Source organism: Pleurodeles waltl, chromosome 6 (assembly GCF_031143425.1).
Source record: "Pleurodeles waltl isolate 20211129_DDA chromosome 6, aPleWal1.hap1.20221129, whole genome shotgun sequence".
Lineage (NCBI taxonomy): Eukaryota > Metazoa > Chordata > Amphibia > Caudata > Salamandridae > Pleurodeles > Pleurodeles waltl.
The window spans coordinates 324,260,239-324,281,833 of NC_090445.1; the positions used below are offsets into that span (position 1 = coordinate 324,260,239).

The window sequence follows — 21,595 nt, forward strand, 5'->3', positions numbered from 1 at the left end:
AATACAAAGATATCAGATCTGGAGAACAAAAAGCAAGATCTTGGGCAAGGGAAGAAATATTAAACAAACCAATGATTGATACGACAAAGGAAGGACAAAATATCAGATTGGTAATAACATATAGCAAAGACAATCATTTAATCCTAAATATTTGGAATGTGTTAAAGAAAGATCCAGATATTGGGAAAGTGATTGGAGACAGACCAATGGTAACATACAAAAAGTTAACATCCCTACAAGATCTATTAGTGAATAGCCATTTCCAAATGAAGAAATCGCTTAATTGGCTTACAGCTCTGAAAACTGGGTTCATATGCTGCAGGAAATGTAAAGCGTGCCGTATAGGGATTAATATGAAATAATTTTTAGATCATCGTGGCAACAAATTAGTGATTAACAAGAAGACTACCTGCAACACAACTCATGTGGTGTATATAATAGAATGTTTCTGTGGTTTACGATAAGTGGGAAGTGCAATTTGCCCACTAAAAAAACATATTCTGGAACACATAAGAGCTGTAAAAAATAAGGATAGGACATATACTATGGCTAAACATTTGATGGTACATGAGTGTGCAAATTGGACAAATATAATTTTTTGGGGAATTGCTAATATTGATTGTAGTGAGAGGGGGAGATTGAGAAATTAAATGGAGACGCCTGGAATCACGGTTTATAATCCAGCTCAATACTAAGATCCCGAGGGGGCTCAATGGAGATGAGGAACTCCATTATCACTTATAATTGAGTACCTGTAAATAGACATGTGTGAACAGTTAATATATGGATATAAAGTTGAACAAATGAAAAGATGAATAGACTATGACTAATGATTCTGAAGAATAGTTAACCCTCCTTTCTTTTTGGGAACCATGCTAGGCTTATTGATTATTATATAATAATATGTAGACCCCTCTCATTCTTTCTTTCTCAATTTGTATATGAATAAGTTTTCAATAATTTTTCTTTGAACGCTCTTGGACTTTGGTTGTTTTATATGCACCTTTAAATTAGTTTTACTGGAAAGTACATTTGCTTTATTTGGAATTTTTGGTTTTAAAGGTCACTACATGTCCCATTATGCACTATATATGTTAGAGATGAGAGACTATAAATAACAAACATAGAAGAACGACATATGTACTGTGAACAAGACCGAGCGGTCAAAACCCGTCGGTGGTGATGGTTGGTCATGCACATATCTGATTAAATAGCAAAGAAAACTTTCCTGGAGTGCAGCGTCATAACTGGTTACAGTTTTGTTTTACAATTAATTGGGAGGAAGGGTCCGTTCCCCAAGCTGGCACCAGCATAGTATGTGCACCACAAATTGGACCATTTGTTGTAACAATATATTATATATATATATATATATATATATATATAAATACATTGTTGTGATCTCCAAATCAAAAACAGATAATCTATCTTAAATAACGGAAAATAAAAAAATGCCAGAGTGCCAGGTAGGTACATTTTGAGGGGCCTAGCCTGATAGTTCGGGTTGGACTGTTCATAGTGGAGCAGACCCAATGCAGATTTTTATATTGCTTTTCTCGGTCGGTCAAGAGTGTTCTAGTGGGGAAATAATGGTAGACTGGAATGCAACCCTGATGAATTACCAGTGACTGAGATTAATTCAAGCACTCCAGTATAGTGAAAAAACACATCCATTCCCTTACCTTTGTACAAGATAGGGGGTTAAAGATCTCAAATGTACAAGCGGGGGAAGAGTACAAAAAATATCCACCCCAGCACCATTTTATGTAATTATCTCTGAATATTTGCAAACATCAAAACAAATGTAAAATTAACTACCATTACCCAAGGGAAAAGCGGGGGGTAGTTAAAGATCCCAAATGTGCCCCCAGCGAAGGTGGGAGGGATAGAAAACATATCGATCCCTCCAACATTTTTCTATATCTCCAGTTTTTCGACTCATACTACCCTTAAATTATTGGAGTCACGCCAGTAGATTTCTCAAGCCCTAAAAGGAAACTAAGAACTTTTGGGAGAAAACGGAAACTGGCAGATATCTTACAATCCTTCCCTGCTGAGTTATGCTCATGAAGGTGAGAATGTAAGGAGTCAGACAAAAACTGTCAGAGAATTTCTCATAGGTAGTCGGTACGTAGAGCCCACCTCGTATCCTGAAATCAGTACAATCACACAGCAGTTGGTACTTTACATTACATGATTATTTACTGTATACTATTCAGCTGCAAATCGTGTGCATTAGAATGACTATATATTATGGACAACTCGATTATTATACATATTAAGGCAGAGGTTAGATAAGCCCCAGTCATACTTCGTCAAACATCCGTAATTAATTAGTCTAAGTCCTACCTAAGTTATAAACCACAAAGATAGTTATACTAGTCTATCATAATATGGCAAGTTATCTAAAGCTGCACCACGTAACTTACTGTACTATCAGGAACAAACTCCACTTTGTCACTCAAAATCCCTCCAGCAAGTGGTCCATGTGCATATAACACTGCCCCTGCAATGGCATCTAATGTACCTTTTTTTTTGTATGTATGGTGCTCTATAAAGTGAGAAAATATCAGCTCGTGCTCGGTCCCTGCTTGTTACGCAGGATAGTGAACAATGTGTCTTGTTCAAAATACAGTGGTACTCTGAAACATTATACTAGTTTGCTTCTTGTAAGATAGATTTTGTTAGACTATCTCCTCTGGTAGCCACATTTCAGTTACCACGTTTACAAAAGAGAATCAGAGAATGGAAATGTTCCTTCCCCAGCCTGTTAGCAAGAGTCTCAGAAAACATGGCAATCTATTACATATTGTATTAACTACTCCAGTTTAAAAAAACAAAATTGAAATGTAGATAACATTTATTAATTTGATAATGAAAATGCAATTGCAACCATATATTGATCTTTTACTAAACTCGACAGATGCATGCTGAAAATATATAAATACCACATGTAATGCGCAAGACAATGGGGAGCTGGATCAAGCCATAAACAATAGGTATGGAAAGAGAATACGTAATAGTGTGGGAAAATAAGTTTAGAGGGAGAAATCCTTAAAGATAAGAGTGAATCTAAAAGGCAAAACGAGGTCAACAAATGTTAAGGACGTGGAAACATAAGGCCTCTAGCCTTGGAGAACAACTGTCCAGCTAGTAAAGATAAACTGACGGTGTAAGCCATTTTGCGACAGTGTGTAGAAAAAAATAAAATCACCCCCAACTGTAAAATGCATGGCGGGAGGAAATTAATAAAGTTAACGTGGTGAAAATAGTGGTGACGAAAATATCGTATTCAATGTTAAAGGGATAAAATGTCAAAAAAACTGGTCTTTGTATGACTAGAGGCAAGGAAGTCAGAAGTTCTGCAAGGCGTCTCCCACAGAACAAGGACGTTTCAAAGTTTAAAAACGTGTCTTGCATGGAAAACTACACAGTAAACAGTATCTGGTGACATCTAGTAGTATTAGATGCCTCAACATTATTAAATAATGTAGGCTTAATGGAAAAATCTATAACAAATTTGGCAGTTCAAACATAGTGACCTGAAAAACGGGGCCTGGGAAATAATGCCTCTTTCGACGCTGATGTGTGGGAATCAGTACTGATGCTGCTTCTCCTTACAATATCTTAGATGGAGATTAATGCCTTTTGACCACAATTGATGATGTATTAATTTCGTCGGATGCCAACACCCCGATGTAGATGTAATGAGGAATCAAATGACATGATGAGTTACTGTAAAATGATTTTTTAAATTTAAAAAAATTGTAACCGGAGGAAACTGTATATAGCTTAAAAAAAGAATCCCGTTTTGGGTTACATGGATCAATGAAATCTTCATATAGGGGGTCATTCTGACCTCACCGACCACGGGAGCACCGCCAACAGGCTGGCGGTGCTCCCGAGGGCATTCTGACCGCGGCGGTTCAGCCGCGGTCAGAAAGGGTAAACCGGCGGTCTCCCGCCGGTTTACCGCTGCCCCATTGAATCCTCCATGGCGGCGGAGCGCGCTCCGCCGCCATGGGGATTCAGACACCCCCTACCGCCATCCTGTTCATGGCGGGAAACCCGCCATGAACAGGATGGCGGTAGGGGGTGCCGCGGGGCCCCTGGGGGCCCCTGCAGTGCCCATGCCAATGGCATGGGCACTGCAGGGGCCCCCGTAAGAGGGCCCCGCAAAGTATTTCAGTGTCTGCTTTGCAGACACTGAAATACGCGACGGGTGCAACTACGCCGGCTCAATTCTGAGCCGGCGTCCTCGTTGCAGGGGCATTTCTGCTGGGCCGGCGGGCGCTCTTTCGGAGAGCGCCCGCCGGCCCAGCAGAAATGTTTAAATGGCCGCCGCGGTCTTTTGACAGCGGTGCGGTCATTTCACGGCGGTACCTTGGCGGACGGCCTCCGCCGTCCGCCAAGGTTAAAATCACCCCCATAGTCTTTTATCCCAATAGTGAAGAGCAAAGATCAGGTGTATGAAAGTCTTTACCGTTCGCAAGACCGGATATTCACAAAGTTTGTAATCGCTAAAAAAAGCTGCTTTGCATTTATTGACCTACAGACATATTTGCTAATCAGGGGCCATCTTTACAAATTAGAAAATGAGTTTAGAAATGTATGAGTTTTGAAGGGTCGTATTCTGGCCTTCCTCCCAAACTGTATTTCAATCCCTGATGTATCAATGGTTTGTGACTGTAATTCCAGTTGCGAACCACTGAAAAGTTACTGACTCCCAAGTTAGGGTGGTAACTGATTTGCAAAGGGGATGGGATCCCCTTGCACCCTACCCTTGAGCAACAAAAAGTGACTGCTACAGGGGGGAGTAGGAAGAGGACCACTGCCTGCACGGTTTTCATCAAGGAAAACGGCCTGCTTGAAAAGAAAAAAAATGTTCTCAATTCTGAAATGAAGACATGGTGGTCCGCTGACATTTTCAGTCCCCCATTCCTATCTTTGAAGCCAAATGGAGCGAGTCACAATTTGCGACCTGCCTAATTAATATTGCAACTCATTCTAATTCCTTGGTTTCTGCCCTGGCCTATTAGTACATAGGTAAGTTTGAAAATAACATACTTGCTCCACAATATTAATGCGTAATTTGCGACTGCTTTGTGTGACCAGTTCTTTAGAACATCTGGCCACAGGTACTTGTGTGTGATGAGGAGAAATTTGTGAGAGTGTTTTCAGTAATAATACTGGGAAATTGGAGTGATTCAAACATCACACTGTTAAGAAGGTGAAGCAGCCAAAGATCATCAGATCTGCAACATTCCTATATCCACGAGGAATGAGGCGAGGCGTGAATTTCAAATATTTAAAGAGGCTGGTGTAATAGAGGCTTTAGAACCGTTTGAAAACGCTTAATGGTAGTATATATTGCAAACATCAAGGTGAGATTATGCTTCAGTTTAAGTTAAGAGACAGATGTCCATTCTTCAATATCAGCTAAATGCTAACACTAATAGAAAGAGGGTGCTGGTTTAGTCAACTGTCCTGGCTTCTACATATCACAAAACTGCCGTGCACAAGAAGGGTAAGGCTTTGATTGTGGATATTACCCATGAAGGCCATTTTCAATTCTGAGATTTAGCAACTGCAGCTGTTTTGTTTTAGTGCTTAATACATTTAAAGGTCAACGGTATGGGTGGAGTATTGTATTTTCAGGATGATATATTGGTTTCTGGCTGTACAAAGGAGGAACATGACCAACGTTTAAAACGTGTCCTGATGGTCTTGAAGAGGAGCGTTTAATTATTGTATTTTCAAAACGCAAATTTGCTGAATAAAGTGTGACATATTAAAATCATAAGAATACCAAGGACAGAGTTAGACCAAAAAAGAAATTGGTTCAGGCTTTAACGGATGCACCTTCACCAAAAAACAAGGACGACTTGAGGTGTTTCCTAAATCTTGATGAGTTCTAATCAAAAAGTGTTAGGAATTGAAGAAAGGGACCAAATATAGGAAAGGGACCAAATATATATGGACTGATGAGTGTAAGGTTGCATTTAAATGTGGAAAGAAGTGGTGTGCAAAGCACTGGCTTTGCAGTTAACTTGATCTCATCAACACCATGGACAAAAGAAAGGTTCTCCATAACTGAGAGTAAGACTCTTACATGCATTTGGGGGTTAGGCATTCTAGGCAATTTTTGTGGGGTAGCAATTTTGTTGTACAAGTGACCACAAACCACTCACTAAGTTGCTCACAAATGATGAGTTGCTTAAAGCAGTAACTAGGATACTGAGAATATCAACTGGATTAGAAATTATTAAATACAAGGTCTGATAAACTCATGAAGCTCATGGGTTTCTTTTAATCCAGGGCAAAAACAACAAGTGATGGACGGAATGCTGAACATTGTCAAACACTCACCCCCAGTCACAGATCTGGGTTTAATCCATCGTTCTTTTGCTCACCATGCCACCCCAGTTTGGACCCAGCCATATGCAAATCAGTCTTGACCCTGTTCCTCATGGGAACAGTCCAGCCCGAACTGCCAAGCCAGGTCCTCACTGGACCGGAAACTAGCATCCTGGGACCGGTTTCGGGGTTTCACCCCTCATCAGCCAGGCTAGCTTGAATCCAGTGGCATGGGAAGCACGGGACCCACGTCTGGGCATACCCTTCCCACTTAGGGCGACAAAGCAAAAACAACAAGTGATGGACGGAATGCTGAACATTGTCAAACACTCCCCCCCAGTCACAGATCTGGGTTTAATCCATCGTTCTTTTGCTCACCATGCCACCCCAGTTTGGACCCAGCCATATGCAAATCAGTCTTGACCCTGTTCCTCATGGGAACAGTCCAGCCCAAACTGCCAAGCCAGGTCCTCACTGGACCGGAAACAAGCATCCTGGGACCGGTTTCGGGGTTTTACCCCTCATCAGCCGTCCATCACTCTAAGCAATATGTAAATGACACTCAGACAGACCAATGGGAGAACAGGGTGGACCCAAAGGTCCTATATAGATCTATACGGACATTTATTTATATTTAAGGATGTATGTCCTATTTAATGATTTGTTTTGTTATTACAAGTTCCTGGCCAACAGCTAGGAAGACATTCTAGCTAGAATTATTGCAGTGCGAATCTTCTACCCCTATGGTTTATAGGAGGCGGTAACCAACTCAGAAAGCCTTTCCTAAAAAAGGGAATTTATGATACATTTTCTTGCACCTAAGAACATATTCTAACAAGAATTATTAAAGTACATATCTTTTCCTCCAGTGGTTTATAAGAGGCAGTAACAAAAACTGAAAGTCTTCCCCACAAAGGGAATCTGTGATAAATCATGTAAAAAAAAAAATATATATATATCTGTAGGCATTAATACAGAGAAATAATAATACATCACTAGATGACCACTTACTTTAACATACGTTTTCCACTATCAATATGTCAGGCCTACTGCGTTTATCATAACTTTTCATACTAAACAGGTGAGACCTATGGCATCGGAAATTTATTTTCCTAGTGAATCGATCAGACCTGTTACTCTTGTCACTGGCTTCTCGCCATAACTAACTGAGGACTTCTATAATGAGCTTAAGTGTTCACACAAGGCAACCACCAGGCACAGATTGATAGGAATACATAATATACAAAATTACAGTTGGCAAAGTAAAACTCTAACTCTCCCACAAGGGCCTAACAAGGCTAACAAGGATTCTGACAGTGTAAACCTTCTATATCCATGGATTGTTAGAGGCTGTAACCAGCACCAAAACCAACTGATTGTAGAAGCTTCGCTTAAGTCCGCGTGTGATGCCACACACAGACTTATGAGAAGCGTTTATGGTCATTTGGTGCGATAAACTTTGGAATATCCCTATAGGGATGATACACCTGTATTTGGGACTATCTCTTAAAAAAACGCATGCTGAGGAATTTGGATACGATGATTGTTTTTTTGCACCTTTGGAACAAAACGCGTTGGCTGAAGGAGGAGTTTTTATTCAGTAAACAAAAGAACAATAAAGATTTCGAAATTTGAAACTTTACGTCTGGTGGATATTCTTTCTTGGTGTTTCTGGACCACAATTATATGAATCACGCTTTGGACTTCTATTTGATGTAGAATAGTCACTATGTATATTAAAGGGCTTTCCCAACCATAAGAATTATTTTGAAAGTGTTTTGCATTGCAATAAAATAAACAGGGGTTGCTGACAATTACACCCCAGGATTACAGCACCTGATACAACATGTAGCACTAGTAAGGGTAATAGTAAGGGTAATTCAGTGAATTATGACAACTGTCTTTGGTAAATCTGTGTCAGCGTTTATGATCAACACCATAACCCTTGCATAATTGGTAATATGTGAGATTACATGTAACCACATAATGATACTCTACAATGTAGAGTCCAGTTATGTGACAGCTGTCCACAAATGCATACACATCTGGGCAACCAGCATAAATATAGAGCAGTTAGCCCCACCTAAAGGAAATAAATCTCCTCCTACTCATAACATTTAGGTACCGCCTGCTCAAAAGAAAAGCACCGCTGAGATGATTCTATGTCAAGGACATAGCTATAGCCCTATTGAACAAAATGCACCAGTTAACCATACATAAACCCAAGTTACACTCTTATTGTTATCCTTCCCGCTTCCATTTCTCAAGCACTAATAAAACATCTTTATAACTCCAAATAACTCAAAGATGTCAAAGAAGATCTTTGTTTCCCATGGAGAGAAAATACAGATTTCACATCACAAAAGTTTCAAGATCTATAGAGGAAGTTAAGATAAAAAATGTTAAGAATAACAGAGTCCAGGTCTTGAATGAGCTATCTAATTTTACAGGGCCTGTACAAACCTTTAAGCATAGACCACAGCTTATAATCAATTTATGATAACGGAAGCGGTGACAATCTATGATGCTGTCCACTTTCAAACTAGATAAGGACCCAATTTTATGCATATGCTATATCCCTATTAAATTTGGGCATAAAGATGTTCATGTCCATGCTTGTGTCATATTAACAAGACGTTCCTCTCTCATAGCTGAATAATCAGGCTTCATAAAAAAAGACACACCAGCGATAACACTAGATTAGCTTTTAATATGGTTGATATAGCTGAAAGGCACAGAAAATGAATGGTCTTTCTCTCACTGGAGCACAGAGGGCCTTCGGTAGGGCTGATAGGAAATCACTGGGAAAAGCCTTTGCTAAACAGGATCAAATATGATTAAATACATAATGGGTAGCTTTGTAGACAGAAATGCAAGTTTTACAATCAACACCAAATATCCCCAAACTATGCCATTAACAAGGAGAAAACAATAAGGGTGCCCACTTTCCACCATAGGTATGTGCTCCCTCCATAGAACCTATTATTGAAAAAATTAAAAACAACCCTGAGCTTAAAGGTATAACGTATATAGCTCCAGGGCAGAGGGAATATAAAGTGGCACTTTTACTGGATGGCATTCTGTGCTTTATCACTGAGCCAGAAACATCTATTCCAGTCTTGTTAGATGATCTTGATCAGTTTGCAATATCACAAAATGAAATGACTCACACAGTGTTGAAACTTTTCAAACACTCACCCCCAGTCACAGATCTGGGTTTAATCCATCATTATTTTGCTTGTCACGTCACCCCAGTTCGGACCAAGCTATAAGTAAATCAGTCTTGACCCTGCTCCCAACGGGAGCAGTCCAGCTCAAACTGCCCAGTCAGGTCCTCCCCAGACAGGATTCAAGCATCCCGGGACCAGTTTCAGGGTATCACTCTTCATCAGCCAGGCCAGGATCAGTTTGCCACAGCATTGGGACTTAATGAAAATTACACGAAATCTCAGTCAGTGGTTGTCTAAGAACCAAAGAGCATTAGTAAGCCTATAATGAAATACACAGAAAAAAGTGGAATGAGAAACCCATGAAATATGTAGGAATCCACTTGTTAAGTTCAACAAATTCAATATATAAACACAACATACCAGCCATACTAGATGTATTATATAGAGCCTTAAATAGATGGGGAAATATTGTGAAATCATGGCTAGGCCAAATAGCGGGTATAAAAATTACTTTTCTGCTCATATTCTGTTGTGTGATTAGGCTCTGACATGTAACTGTCTTAAAGCTTTTATATCGCACATACAAAACAGGCTGACAACTTTTGCTAGAACAGCAACACTGCAAAGATACCCAGATCAACTTTACACAGGAGACAAACTAAGGTGGGATTGATATTCTCCGATATAAAAAAATGATATATATGTAGCTCAATTACAACCAGCACTGGAGAGGCAACGTATGCCTTACAACAAACCATGGATGACAGTAGATCAAGCCCCTTTGAAGATCCCTTTACGCAACGTATTAAGGTTACCACATAGACATAGGCCAGTGAATGCAAATATATTGGCCTCAATTAAAATCCTACTTGATTCCTCAACCAACTTGACAATGAAGAAAAATACCATGTTATTTCGATCTCTTCTGCTCCCAATAAATTAAAACTGATGTGTAGTTCCACAGTTGGAATGGATGCAACCCACTGGGGTTAGGATACTTACATGCAGAAAAGAACTAGGTAAATACACCTACATATAACCATTTAAACTGACACTGAGCAATCATAGCAGTTTGATACTGCTGCAATACAGGCTAAACGAAAGGTGAAGTAAAGAACCACCTGATCGTGAGAAAACCACCAGTAGAGTCAATGTTTTATAATAAGCACATAAGAAAGGGGATATCCCATGTATATGTAGAAACAAATAATTTACAATCAGATGAACTATATACATATATGGCAGTTGGGAAAGAGATTAAAAGCAATCTATGGGGTTTTGGACTCATGTTGGAAAGGCTGTGGTGAACAAGGTGATCTGATCCATATGTGGTGGCCCCACACTCACCTTTGGGAAATACTGGGAAGAAAAATTAGCAAGCATTAGAGTTATTATAGGGATTTGACATCACCCTAGAACACAGAGTACTACTGTTAGGAGACCCAGAAGAAAGATCAATATATCCCCTCACGATTCCAATGTAAAAATTAATAACATACCTACAGCTAGCAGCTAAGTGTTCAAATAATCAATATACAAATTTGGAAATAAAGACTGACAACATCTTAACATGACATGTATGGTAGGCAAACATATAGAAGGAAGGTATATACAGAGTACACAAATTTGAAAAAACATGTCTGCCTTTTAAAACATATATGAAACCAAAACTATTTTAAAAGCCCAACCTATATGTCAGCTTTACTAAGAAGTCCAACATTGGATGGAATGTCCTCTGCATCTTAAAGAACACAAGAAATGTAATTGCCATATATGCTAAAGGGATGAGAAATGTTTACGCGAAATCAATAAAATATGGATATGCACAGACTAAGGAAAGGTAATGACGTATGCGTAGAATGCTGCTTGTCAGACAATTGGTAAAGATCATAAATGTTGATGATGAATAATCTCTAGGCAACCTTAAAGCTGTTAAGAAAACAAAGTTCTATGTATTTTCCCTCACATGTTGCATGGATTTCATTACAGTTTGTTGTTGATGATTATTAGCAGTAGAGGACTGGAGAAACTATACTGTTAATTCTGTAAACTGCCTTGGCAGGTCCAGACTCACCCCACTCAGCCACTTTTCCTGTTTAAAGGCCCAGAGATTATTTGTAGTTTGGATAATTTCGAATTTCCGAACTGCCCAGCCCCAAAGAACCTTGTGGGCGCTAGTTTTTCTTCTTCGTGCATTTTAAGTTGGAACGTTGCTGTTCTTCGAAATAAGCTGTCTTGTCCTGACTGGATAACATTTATTAATTCATTTGATGTCCTATTACTGCAGAAAACCTGGGATGTGAACACCGTAGCGAAGGAGGGATTTCAGTGTTTTAGTTTTCCTGCTACGCCTTCCTGTGCAGGGCGCGCTTCAGGCGGATTGGCGATTGGAATTCATTTGGCGCTGGGGAGGATTTTCAGGTGGTTTTATTTAAGGGGGACCTGCCTTTTTGTTTTCTAAGTTTCTATAACAATTAATTTTGTAACACCCCTAATGAAAGATTTATGGGCCTCTTTGAATACATTTCTTCCCTTGCGGATTCTACAGCCAATAAAGGCCAGCAATTGGAATTTGCGTGTGGGGGGTGATTTTAGCATCAAACTGTTGAATTTCAAGTATTTTAATGCACCAGGTAGGGGAGAGGGTGGGGACTTGTGAGATAAAGAATTAGCATTATTCATCACTTCGGCTCATTTACAAAACGTAATGGAGATTGCAGGGGTAACAGATCGGGGTTGGCCAACATTTAGGGGCAGGAATTGTCACTCTGTCATTGACTTTCTTTTTGTCTCTCGAAATCTTGTTTCCTTGGCCATCAGTGCTCTTATAGATACCTAATTTGGGGATCACAATCCTGTGTCCTTAGAACATGCGGTCCCCAGTAAAAAGCATTTTATAATTGTACCTACTTTAGTCAAACTATCATCTTCCACTGATCTACTTTGACTGTGTTAGCGATTGTCTGATCCTTTGGCCTTTCTGAAGAAGGTAATTCGAGAAAAATATGATCTCGTTTTTGAATGTTTGGCTGAGACATAACAGAATATGCGATTTGGCGTTAGACAGGAATACCTTGCAATTGAACAGTGTCTGAATTTAAACCTCATAATTGGAAAATACACAATGGCCAAAGGGGTGCCGCTTTACGTAGCATTCATGTCCCTCAATGGCGTTTGACTGTGCTTTTTGATCTAAACTTTGGCACATTTTAGCGAAGCTGGGGATAGATATGGCCATTTTTAATGTACTGATCTTGCTACATTCCAACATAAAAGCAAGAGTCAAAAGGGGACAGAGTGGCTAAGTAACGGACAGGTTCTGCATAGGGCATGGAATCCATCAAGGGTGCGTTCTTGCCCCTTTGCTTTTTATTCTGTATATAAATAATCTTAGCTCTTACCTCACCTTACCTACGCCGGACATTCCTAAGGTTAAGGGTGCCACCCCTCCAGCGCTCCTTTATGCGGACGCTGCTGTCTTAATGGCGCATACGCAGAACGCCCTGCGTACATTTGTTAATTTGTTTGATTCCTTTATGGGTGATCTTGACTTGTAACCTAATTTTGCAAAATCTTGTATTATGATTTGTGGGTCTGAGCATTTATTAGCTTGTGTGAATTACTTGGGTATAACTTTTAATTTGGGTCGTCCTTGGACTCCACACACCTCGCTGTGCAGAGTACAACTGGCTAGGACCATTGGTTCCTTGCTAAGTCTCCCCCGCACTAAGGCAGTAAGGCATTGGAAACCCTGTTACAAATGTATAAAACCCAACTTATTCCAAGTGCCATTTATGGAGCTGGTATTTGGGGCATCCAAGAATGTCTCGCATTGCAAAGGGAGGAAAATCGTTTTTGCAGGAAAACCTTGGGTGTCCCTATCTCATGTCGCACCTTGCATGTCATAAAGAACTAGGTCTTAATTATCTGTCTGATTCGATGCAAGTTAGACCCCTTCTGTTGTGGCTATCAGTGTGGCGTACAGAGGAAGCATCACTAACTAAAGCTATTGTTTTTGTCTGCCTCGCAGGTGACAAGTGATTGTTAGTCCAGTGGGTTGCCTATGTGAAAAGCTCTTTTGAAAATATTGACATTGTTCATGCCTTCACCAATCCCTTGGAATGCGATGCTTTAAGCAAAAAGCATGTTCAGACACTATTATTAACACAATTTTCAAACACTAGGAGCAAGAATGAATCTATGAAGCTCACAGTAGCATCATACTTGAGCCTGATCCTTGAATAACCCCCTACTAATTATTTGTGGAAGTCCCAAAGGAGTTGGAGCAATCACTATTGTTTTGTTTCAGAACCGACTCATGTAAATTCTTATTGTGCTTCCCTTTTGGGTTTCAGCACAATCTTGAGTCCAGTGTGTGTCCCTGCAATAATACTTCTAAGCAGTCCATGATGTACTTTCTTTTCTTCTGTAATTTCTATATTTTGTTTGGAAAGGTTTTTCTTGTACATCTTTTTAAATCAAGACATTTTAGGCAGTGTGCTGTAGCCTATCGTTTTCTCCAAGAATTGTCAGATGAAGAGACGAGACAATGCATGGCCTCATTTTTGCGTGCTGCTGTACGGTCACAGACTATGTTTTTTTTATTTTTTATTAATCGATTGAGTTCTAGTTGACAGGCCAGTTGACAGATTCATTAATGAATTTTAAAGTGTGTAGGCCTCTTGATTTCCAGTTTAGTTTTATTGAATTTGTGATTAGCTGGTTTTCACAATGTGCTTATTAATGTTGTGTGTATCTTTTATTTGTGCACTTGTGTGGTTGTATACTCTGCAGCGGAATAAAGATTTTATACAATAAGAAGTCCAACATTGGATGGAATGTCCTCTACATCTGAAAGAACATAAGAAACGTAATTGTCATAAATGCTATAAGGGTTGAGAAATGATTAAGCGAAATGAAAAGAACATGGATATGCACAGACTAAAGATGTGTAGAATGCTGCTTATCAGACAATTGGTAAAGATCATAAATGTTGATGATGCATAATCTCTAGGAAACCTTAAAGCTTTTAAGAAACCACAAAGCTTTATGTATTTTCTCTCACATTTTGCATGGATTTCATTACAAGTAATTGTTGGTGATCATTAGCGGTACAGGACTGGATAAACTGAACTGTTAATTCTGTAAACTGGGTAGCCCACATTAAGGCCCAATTTGTTATAAACCTTATACATCACTCGAGAAGAAAATGTCCAGTTCTTTGTAAATTAAAAGTAGTTTAGCTCTTTTATTTGGCCTTGTGCCACTGAATGCCTGCTGCATTGAAATACAGGGCAATTTGAATATTTTGCCCTTTAAAGGCGAAATGCGATGATAAAAAAAAAAAAAGAATCTTGGTGCAGGACAAAAAGGGTTTCAAACCCCTGTGTCTCTTGGTAGGCCCTCGCTCCACTGACCGCTCCTGCTGTACATTCATATCAGTTAATGCTACTGATGCGCATGTCAGCATCTGTGCCCATAGTAAAGCAAGTCCACAGCACCTTTGTCTCCCTCTACCCTGCCAAATTAGTTTACTTTATTTAGCAAGGCAGAGGGAGATAGTGGCATGTTTAGATGTCCTGCTCCCTCCTTCCACAGCTCTGACTGTTACAGTATCTGCATACCAGTAACAGTGTGAGCCACAAGAACAATCCTGCACTCTTTTACCTCTGCTTTAGCTTCTGTCTTTTTTCATTGTCCTGCGCAGCTCGCCGTATTCAAGGTAGAAGAGAACGAGTCGGAGGTTGTGGAATAGGGCAGTGAAATGTTGATGGCAGCAGGCCTGTAGCTGGTTTATTGTATGTTGCAGCCCTACTGTCTTCAAGAGAGCTCTCTACATTTCAATGTTATAATATAGATTACATTATTTTTAAGAGTGTTTTACAATTCTACATTATTTCTGAGGTGTAATTGTGTCTGCAAACCATCCTGCTATAGGCATAAAGACAAATCACTGCAGAGGATGGGGGGAGGGGTACTCCAGCTTCAAAGAGACAACCACAATACAAAGTTGCTTAAGAGTGAGAAGTCGATATTGTACACTGAATGATACTGTCAAAGCTAAAATACAGAAGTGTCACCAACACAACCCACCCTTGGATTGTTATATTGAGGGGGGGAAAGGGTCACTATGGGCATTTATAAGAATGCAACATTCACTGAAAATAATAAAGACAGAGGAGTGTAGAAAAGCACGCACCATAACTGGACCCAGGGACAATGTTTACACTGCACAATGTATTCAGAGAGGGATGGTAAAAGTCTTACCATGATGGTGTGGCGAGGGAATCTTGCACGGACGTCCTTCACATGTTGTACAAAGTGCTCAGAGTAGCCGTTGGCCACGTCCAGGCAGATGTATTGCACTTGGGGAATGGCCTCCAGGATCTCTTCCAGCTGCTCAAAATCTGCCTGCCCTGTGCCCGAGCTGGCTGCAACATGCTGACATGAGAAAAGCCTCATGGTTAGGAATACATGTCTTTAAAAGTACACTGCACTCCTTGAAAAAATAAGTTGCCAGGAGCAGGAAGTATGCCGTATGCTAGCAACACCAGCTTCTCACCCAGACAAACCTTGAAATAATCACAAGCGTATGTTACCAATCCAAGTCATTTGAGGAACAGGTGGCATTGTCATCAAGCAAAAGAGATGCCAGTCCCACTATCACAAGGCAACATAAAGGCTAACAGGGACTTAACTACTCACTGGGGCACACACATAGCTAGAATTTATAGTGTAAATTCCTAGTCCTCAAAGGAATTAAAAGCAAGAGTTGGTTGCCAACCCTATCCCTGCTTTGCACAGTTCGGCCACTCGAGGAGATAGAAGGCATTCATCTGTTGTGTCCCTTGTATAAAGAGGCAAGTTAGAGCCTCCCACTCTGCCAATGTCTATAGCTTAAAATACATCTGGTTTAGGGATTACAGGTTTTCTTTAGTTTGATGCTCACCTCCAGACAGTCGGGATTCTTGATAGCAAACTCCTTCCACTGCTCTACAGAGTAATGTTTGTGAATTGCTGTGAACAGAGAGAACTGTGGAAAGAAAGCAAAAGCAACTTAAGACACTGCTGCTTGGCACCCAACGATCGTGAAGATAAATGAGAATGACATTTAATCTGCATCCTGTTGTAAGAAGCAATGGTTTACCTTGCAAAGGGCTTTTGCCATCTCAAATGTGCCTACTGTGTCCATGTTGGCAGCTATAATGGGTATACCCTTGTATGACTGCTTTGAATTCAGGAAAGTGTAGGACCGGGTAAGCTCCACCTGTGATCGGTACATAAAGAAGAACTGTAAGTTTAGCAACATTCAAAGACTTGCCTCATAAAGCAACTTTATGATCTAGTAAACCGATCCACCCTGCACTTGTGGCCGAGATCAGAAGACCCTGCCTTCTGTAATCTGTGTGAAATAAAGATTTCTGACATTAGTGGACTCTCCAGTTTTCAAAGTAGGGCTATTTATACCTTTCTTTGTGTGCAGCTCAGCTATCAGCTGGCCAAAGTGGCAGGTACCGTGCTGCTTGCTATCTTAAAAAAATATGGGTCTGAGCACGGATCGTATGCAAATTGCTTGCAGGTAAACCTGGTTTGGGACACAAGCACCTAGAGAGTACTGGCCAGTCAATGTGGCGGTGGCTGGAGATCAGTACTTTGGGGATGATGGGATGGGCTCTTGCTAAACGCCCTGGGTTATTTGGCACCTAAAACTCATACAAGTATCAGATTTCCAAGTGAGATCAGTGTGTGACTGTTCTTTTGTGTAGGCAACTGTATATCACTTTCTTTGCTGATGGGTTCAACTGTCCATTAATTAGTCTCAGTCAATGTTTGCTCAGACTGAGGACCTCATTATTAGTTTGGCGGTCTTATCACGGGACCGCCAAACTCATGGAGAGGATGCCACCGGCATGGTGGTGACGTCCCCCCCCGAGCGAATTACAATGTTCCCACCAGGCTGACTGGGGTGAACATTGCAATACGCGTTACCGGCAGGATCAGTGTTATGGAGCCAAGGCCAAATCCTAACACTCCAGCACTCTCGGAATGTGCACTGTCTGTAAAGCGTGGAAAGGCTGGCTGAAAGAGGTGTTATAATCAGCTAGATGGTGCTAAATTCAGGGCCGCCATGGCTGATTATAAGCCTGACTGCAGTCACCCCGCCGGGATCTTTGATCCTGTTGGGACAGAGGTCTTTAGGCGGGTCCGCCCACCAATCTTGTAATGTGGTGGTCAGACCGCCATCGAGGGGCTGGCAGTCCTAAGACCACCAACCTCGAAAAGAAGCCATAGGGCCTACATTTCTTTCTGCTATAGATTCCCTTCACTGCACTCCCCAAATAGCCATATTTTAAAGTTTTTTTATTTACTGCTGCAGAGCATATTGGTGCCCCAATGGACATGAAACAGTGCTCATTAAAACATAGATACTACCTTAGTTACAAAATATTTTAGGGAGTGGCACTGGGTTACAAGGTACTTTCGCTTCCTAGGCTCGCCTATGGTTACTGAGCACTAATCCATATTAGATCCAGTAAGTACCTGGTAAGCAGCTTCTGTCCCAGATTCAAAAGCACACCATGAATGTTTTTCTGATTCAGAATTTTCATGTTCTTGGTTTTATATTTAGTTTAGAGCATAACTTGAAATCTGGAATCATTTTCCTGACAGAGATTGACAACTGCTGCTGGGATGACAATGCTGTTGATATTTAACACCAGCATTATATGAAGGTGCAGATGAGAGATTTGCTGAATGATACAAGACCAGCAGCACATTCACACTGCTTGAGACATTTTCCCCATTCCAGCCTGCCTTTTACCACTGCCTATTTCTAACTCAGATTACCAAAATGAAATTGCAGCATCCACAGGTCCTGAAAGTACTCATCAGTAAGTTGACCCTGATTGAGAAAACATCTGAGACTCCTTGTTTTCTTTTTTCTTCTTAACCCATTCCATGTGTCGGTCCGACAACACTTTGGGCATGTGCATCAGATGGCTCCCAGCCATCCTGGCACCCACCCACAGGGGAAGCGCTGGCAGTCCCTCCGTGGACCGCCCTTGTGCACACCCTCACCAGGGATGGCAGTGGAAGCGCTTATAAGCCCCTTGTCAATCTGATGACATCAAAACCTGTCAGGACTGCGCTGAAAGCCATTTGCTTCCAGTGCAGTGGAGAAAAAGGTAAATGTTTTCTTCCGTGGAGGGTGTTGGGCCAGCCAAAGAGGCATCAGGGGGGAAAAGGAAAGGGTTTTCCTTTCCCCTGATTTCTCTTTGGTTTGCATTCCTGCTGCAAGGCACAATCGCGCATGCTACAGCAATCATGGAGCAAGAATGCCTACTAGACAACAGGGATGTTTTGTTTTGTTTTGGCAGCATTTTGTGGGGAGCGGCCCCTTCAGCAAGGTTCACTCCCCTTTAGAGCACAAGTATTTTGGCCATTTCTGCCCCCCCTTGGGCGGAAGTACAGCATTTTAACTTTTAGAGTGATCTGCCCCCAAGGGGGGACGAAACCACTAGACACCATGGGCATAACTTCTGGCCAAGGTTGTTTTTTTGTCTGGAGTGCCCCCTTCAGCAAGAGTCGCTCTCCTTTGGGAAGCAAGTATTCTGGCTGTTTCTGACCCCCTTGGGGCAGTTCTGCCTTTTTCTTTAGGCCCACCTGACCCCGAGTGGGGCAGAAACCACTAGACACCAGGGATTATTACGCATGTATTATTTTTGTGTTCGGGCAGTAGCCCTTTGGGCAAGTGTCACTCCTCTTTTGGGGGAAAATATTTTGCCCGTTTATGCCCCTCCTTGGGGGCAGATCGGCCATTATGATTTAAGCCCATCTGCCCCCAAGGGGGATGGGGGGGGGAGATAAGAAACCCACTAGACACCAGAGATTGATGTACATTTATTATTTTAGTGTTTGGGGGCGGTCTCTTGGGCAAAGGTCGCTCCACTTTTGGGGGGGAATATTTTGCCCGTTTCTGCCCCCTTGCGGGCACATCGGCCATTATGATTTAGGCCTATCTGCCCCCAAGGGGGGAAGAAGCCCACTAGACACCAGGGATTTATATACATGTATTTTTGTTTTGGGGAAGCAGTCCCTTGGGCAAGGGGCGCTGCTCTTTTGGGGAAGAATATTTTGGCAGTTTCTACACCCTTGAGGGCAGATCGTCCATTATCCTTTAGGCCCATCTGCCCCCACGGGGGATAGAAGCCCACTAGAAACCAGAGATTTCTTAATGCTGTTGAGTTTTGTGTTTGGAGAGCGACCCCTTGGGCAAGGGTCACTTCCCTTTAGCAGGAAATTATTTTAGCCGTTTCCAACCCCCTTGGAGACAGATAGGCAATTGTTTTAAGCACATATGTCCCCAAGGGGTGCTGAAAACCACTAGAAACCAGGTAAAGTTTCTGAATGTTTGGTGGTGGGGTGTGTGTGGACGGCACATAATCTGCATTTTGTGATCATATTGTTTTATTTCTCCTTTTTATTCTAGAATAAAGCTTTTGATTCCTTCTAGAATAAAGCTTTTTATTCTAGAATAAAGCTTTTGACTTTGCTTGTGATTCTGGTTGTGGTAAATCTGCAGTTTGCATAGTTGCATGTGTTTGGTAGGTGTTAGACCGGACAGCCTTATAGTGGTCACCCCTAACTTTTTGCCTGCCTCCCTCCACTTTTGAGATACTGTTTTGGCTCGTTTTAAGACTCTGCGCACTTTACCGCTGCTAACCAGTGCTAAAGTGCATATGCTCTCTCCCTTTAAACATGGTAACATTGGATCACACCCAATTGGGCTATTTAATTTACTTTTAAGTCCCTAGTAGAGTGCACTATATGTGCCCAGGGCCTGTAGATTAAAAGCTACAAGTGGGCCTGCAGCACTGGTTGTGCCACCCACTTCAGTAGCCCCTTAACCTTGTCTCAGGCCTACCACTGCAAGGCCTGTGTGTGCAGTTTCACTGCCAATTCGACTTGGCATTTAAAAGTACTTGCCAAGCCTAAAACTCCCCTTTTTCTATATACAAGTCACCCCTAAGGTGTGCCTTAGGTAAACACTATAGCAGGGTGCTGTGTAGGTAAAAGGCAGGACATGTACCTGTGTAGTTTACATGTTGTGGTAGTGTAAAACTCCTAAATTCGTTTTTACACTACTGTGAGGCCTGCTCCCTTCATAGGCTAACATTGGGGCTGCCCCCATACATTGTTTGAGTGGTGGCTGCTGATCTGAAAGGAGTAGGAAGGTCATATTTAGTATGGCCAGAATGGTAATACAAAATCCTGCTGACTGGTGAAGTTGGATTTAATACTACTATTTTAGAAATGCCAATTTAGAAAGTGAGCATTTCTCTGCACTAAATCTTTCTGTGCCTTACAATCCACGCCTGGCTGGGTTTAGTTGCCAGCTCCTTGTGCATTCACTTAGACACACCCCAAACACAGGATACTCAGCCTCACTTGCATACATCTGCATTTTGAAAGGGTCTTCCTGGGCTGGGAGGGTGGAGGGCCTGCTCTCACACGAAGGACTGCCACACACCCTACTGGGACCCTGGCAGACAGGACTGAACTGAAGGGGGACCTGGTGCACTTCTAAGTCACTCTTTGAACTCTCCCCCACTTCAAAGCACATTTGGGTATAAAAACAGGATCTCTGCCCTACCACCTCAGACACTTCCTGAACCAGAACCTGCACCCTGACAAGAAGAACTGCCTGGCTGCCTAAAGGACTCACCTGACTGCTTTCTGAAGAGGACTGCTGCCTCTCTTGCTGTAGAAGTGCTCTCCAAGGGCTTGGATAGAGCTTGCCTCCTGTTCCCTGAAGTCTCAGGACCAAAAAGACTTCTTTCCTGCAGCTGAAATCCCTGTGCTGTGAAAATCTGACGCACCGCCTGCAAAGAACGACGCACAGCCTGCTCGCAGTGAAAATGTAACCGCACACTGAGTCCAGAACGACGCAGCCCGACTTCACAACAGAAGATCGACGCAGCACCAGCGGCGCGACCAGAACATCAATGCACAGCCCTACTGGATCGACTCAAGCCGACTCACAACGACGATGCCCGACTTCCTGAGAG

At 41.7% G+C, this 21,595-nt stretch overlaps 1 protein-coding gene across 1 annotated transcript in view; it reads right to left on the reverse strand.

The window, feature by feature from the left end:
- GMPR2 (guanosine monophosphate reductase 2) overlaps positions 1-21,595 on the reverse strand; it is a 163,569-nt gene that overhangs the window by 123,897 nt on the left and 18,077 nt on the right. Inside the window, exons 4-6 of the mRNA XM_069238159.1 lie at positions 16,675-16,794; positions 16,477-16,560; positions 15,795-15,968 (exon numbers count right to left, since the gene is read on the reverse strand). Of these exons, the coding sequence (XP_069094260.1) occupies positions 15,795-15,968; positions 16,477-16,560; positions 16,675-16,794 (378 nt within the window). The remainder of the gene's footprint in view (positions 1-15,794; positions 15,969-16,476; positions 16,561-16,674; positions 16,795-21,595) is intronic.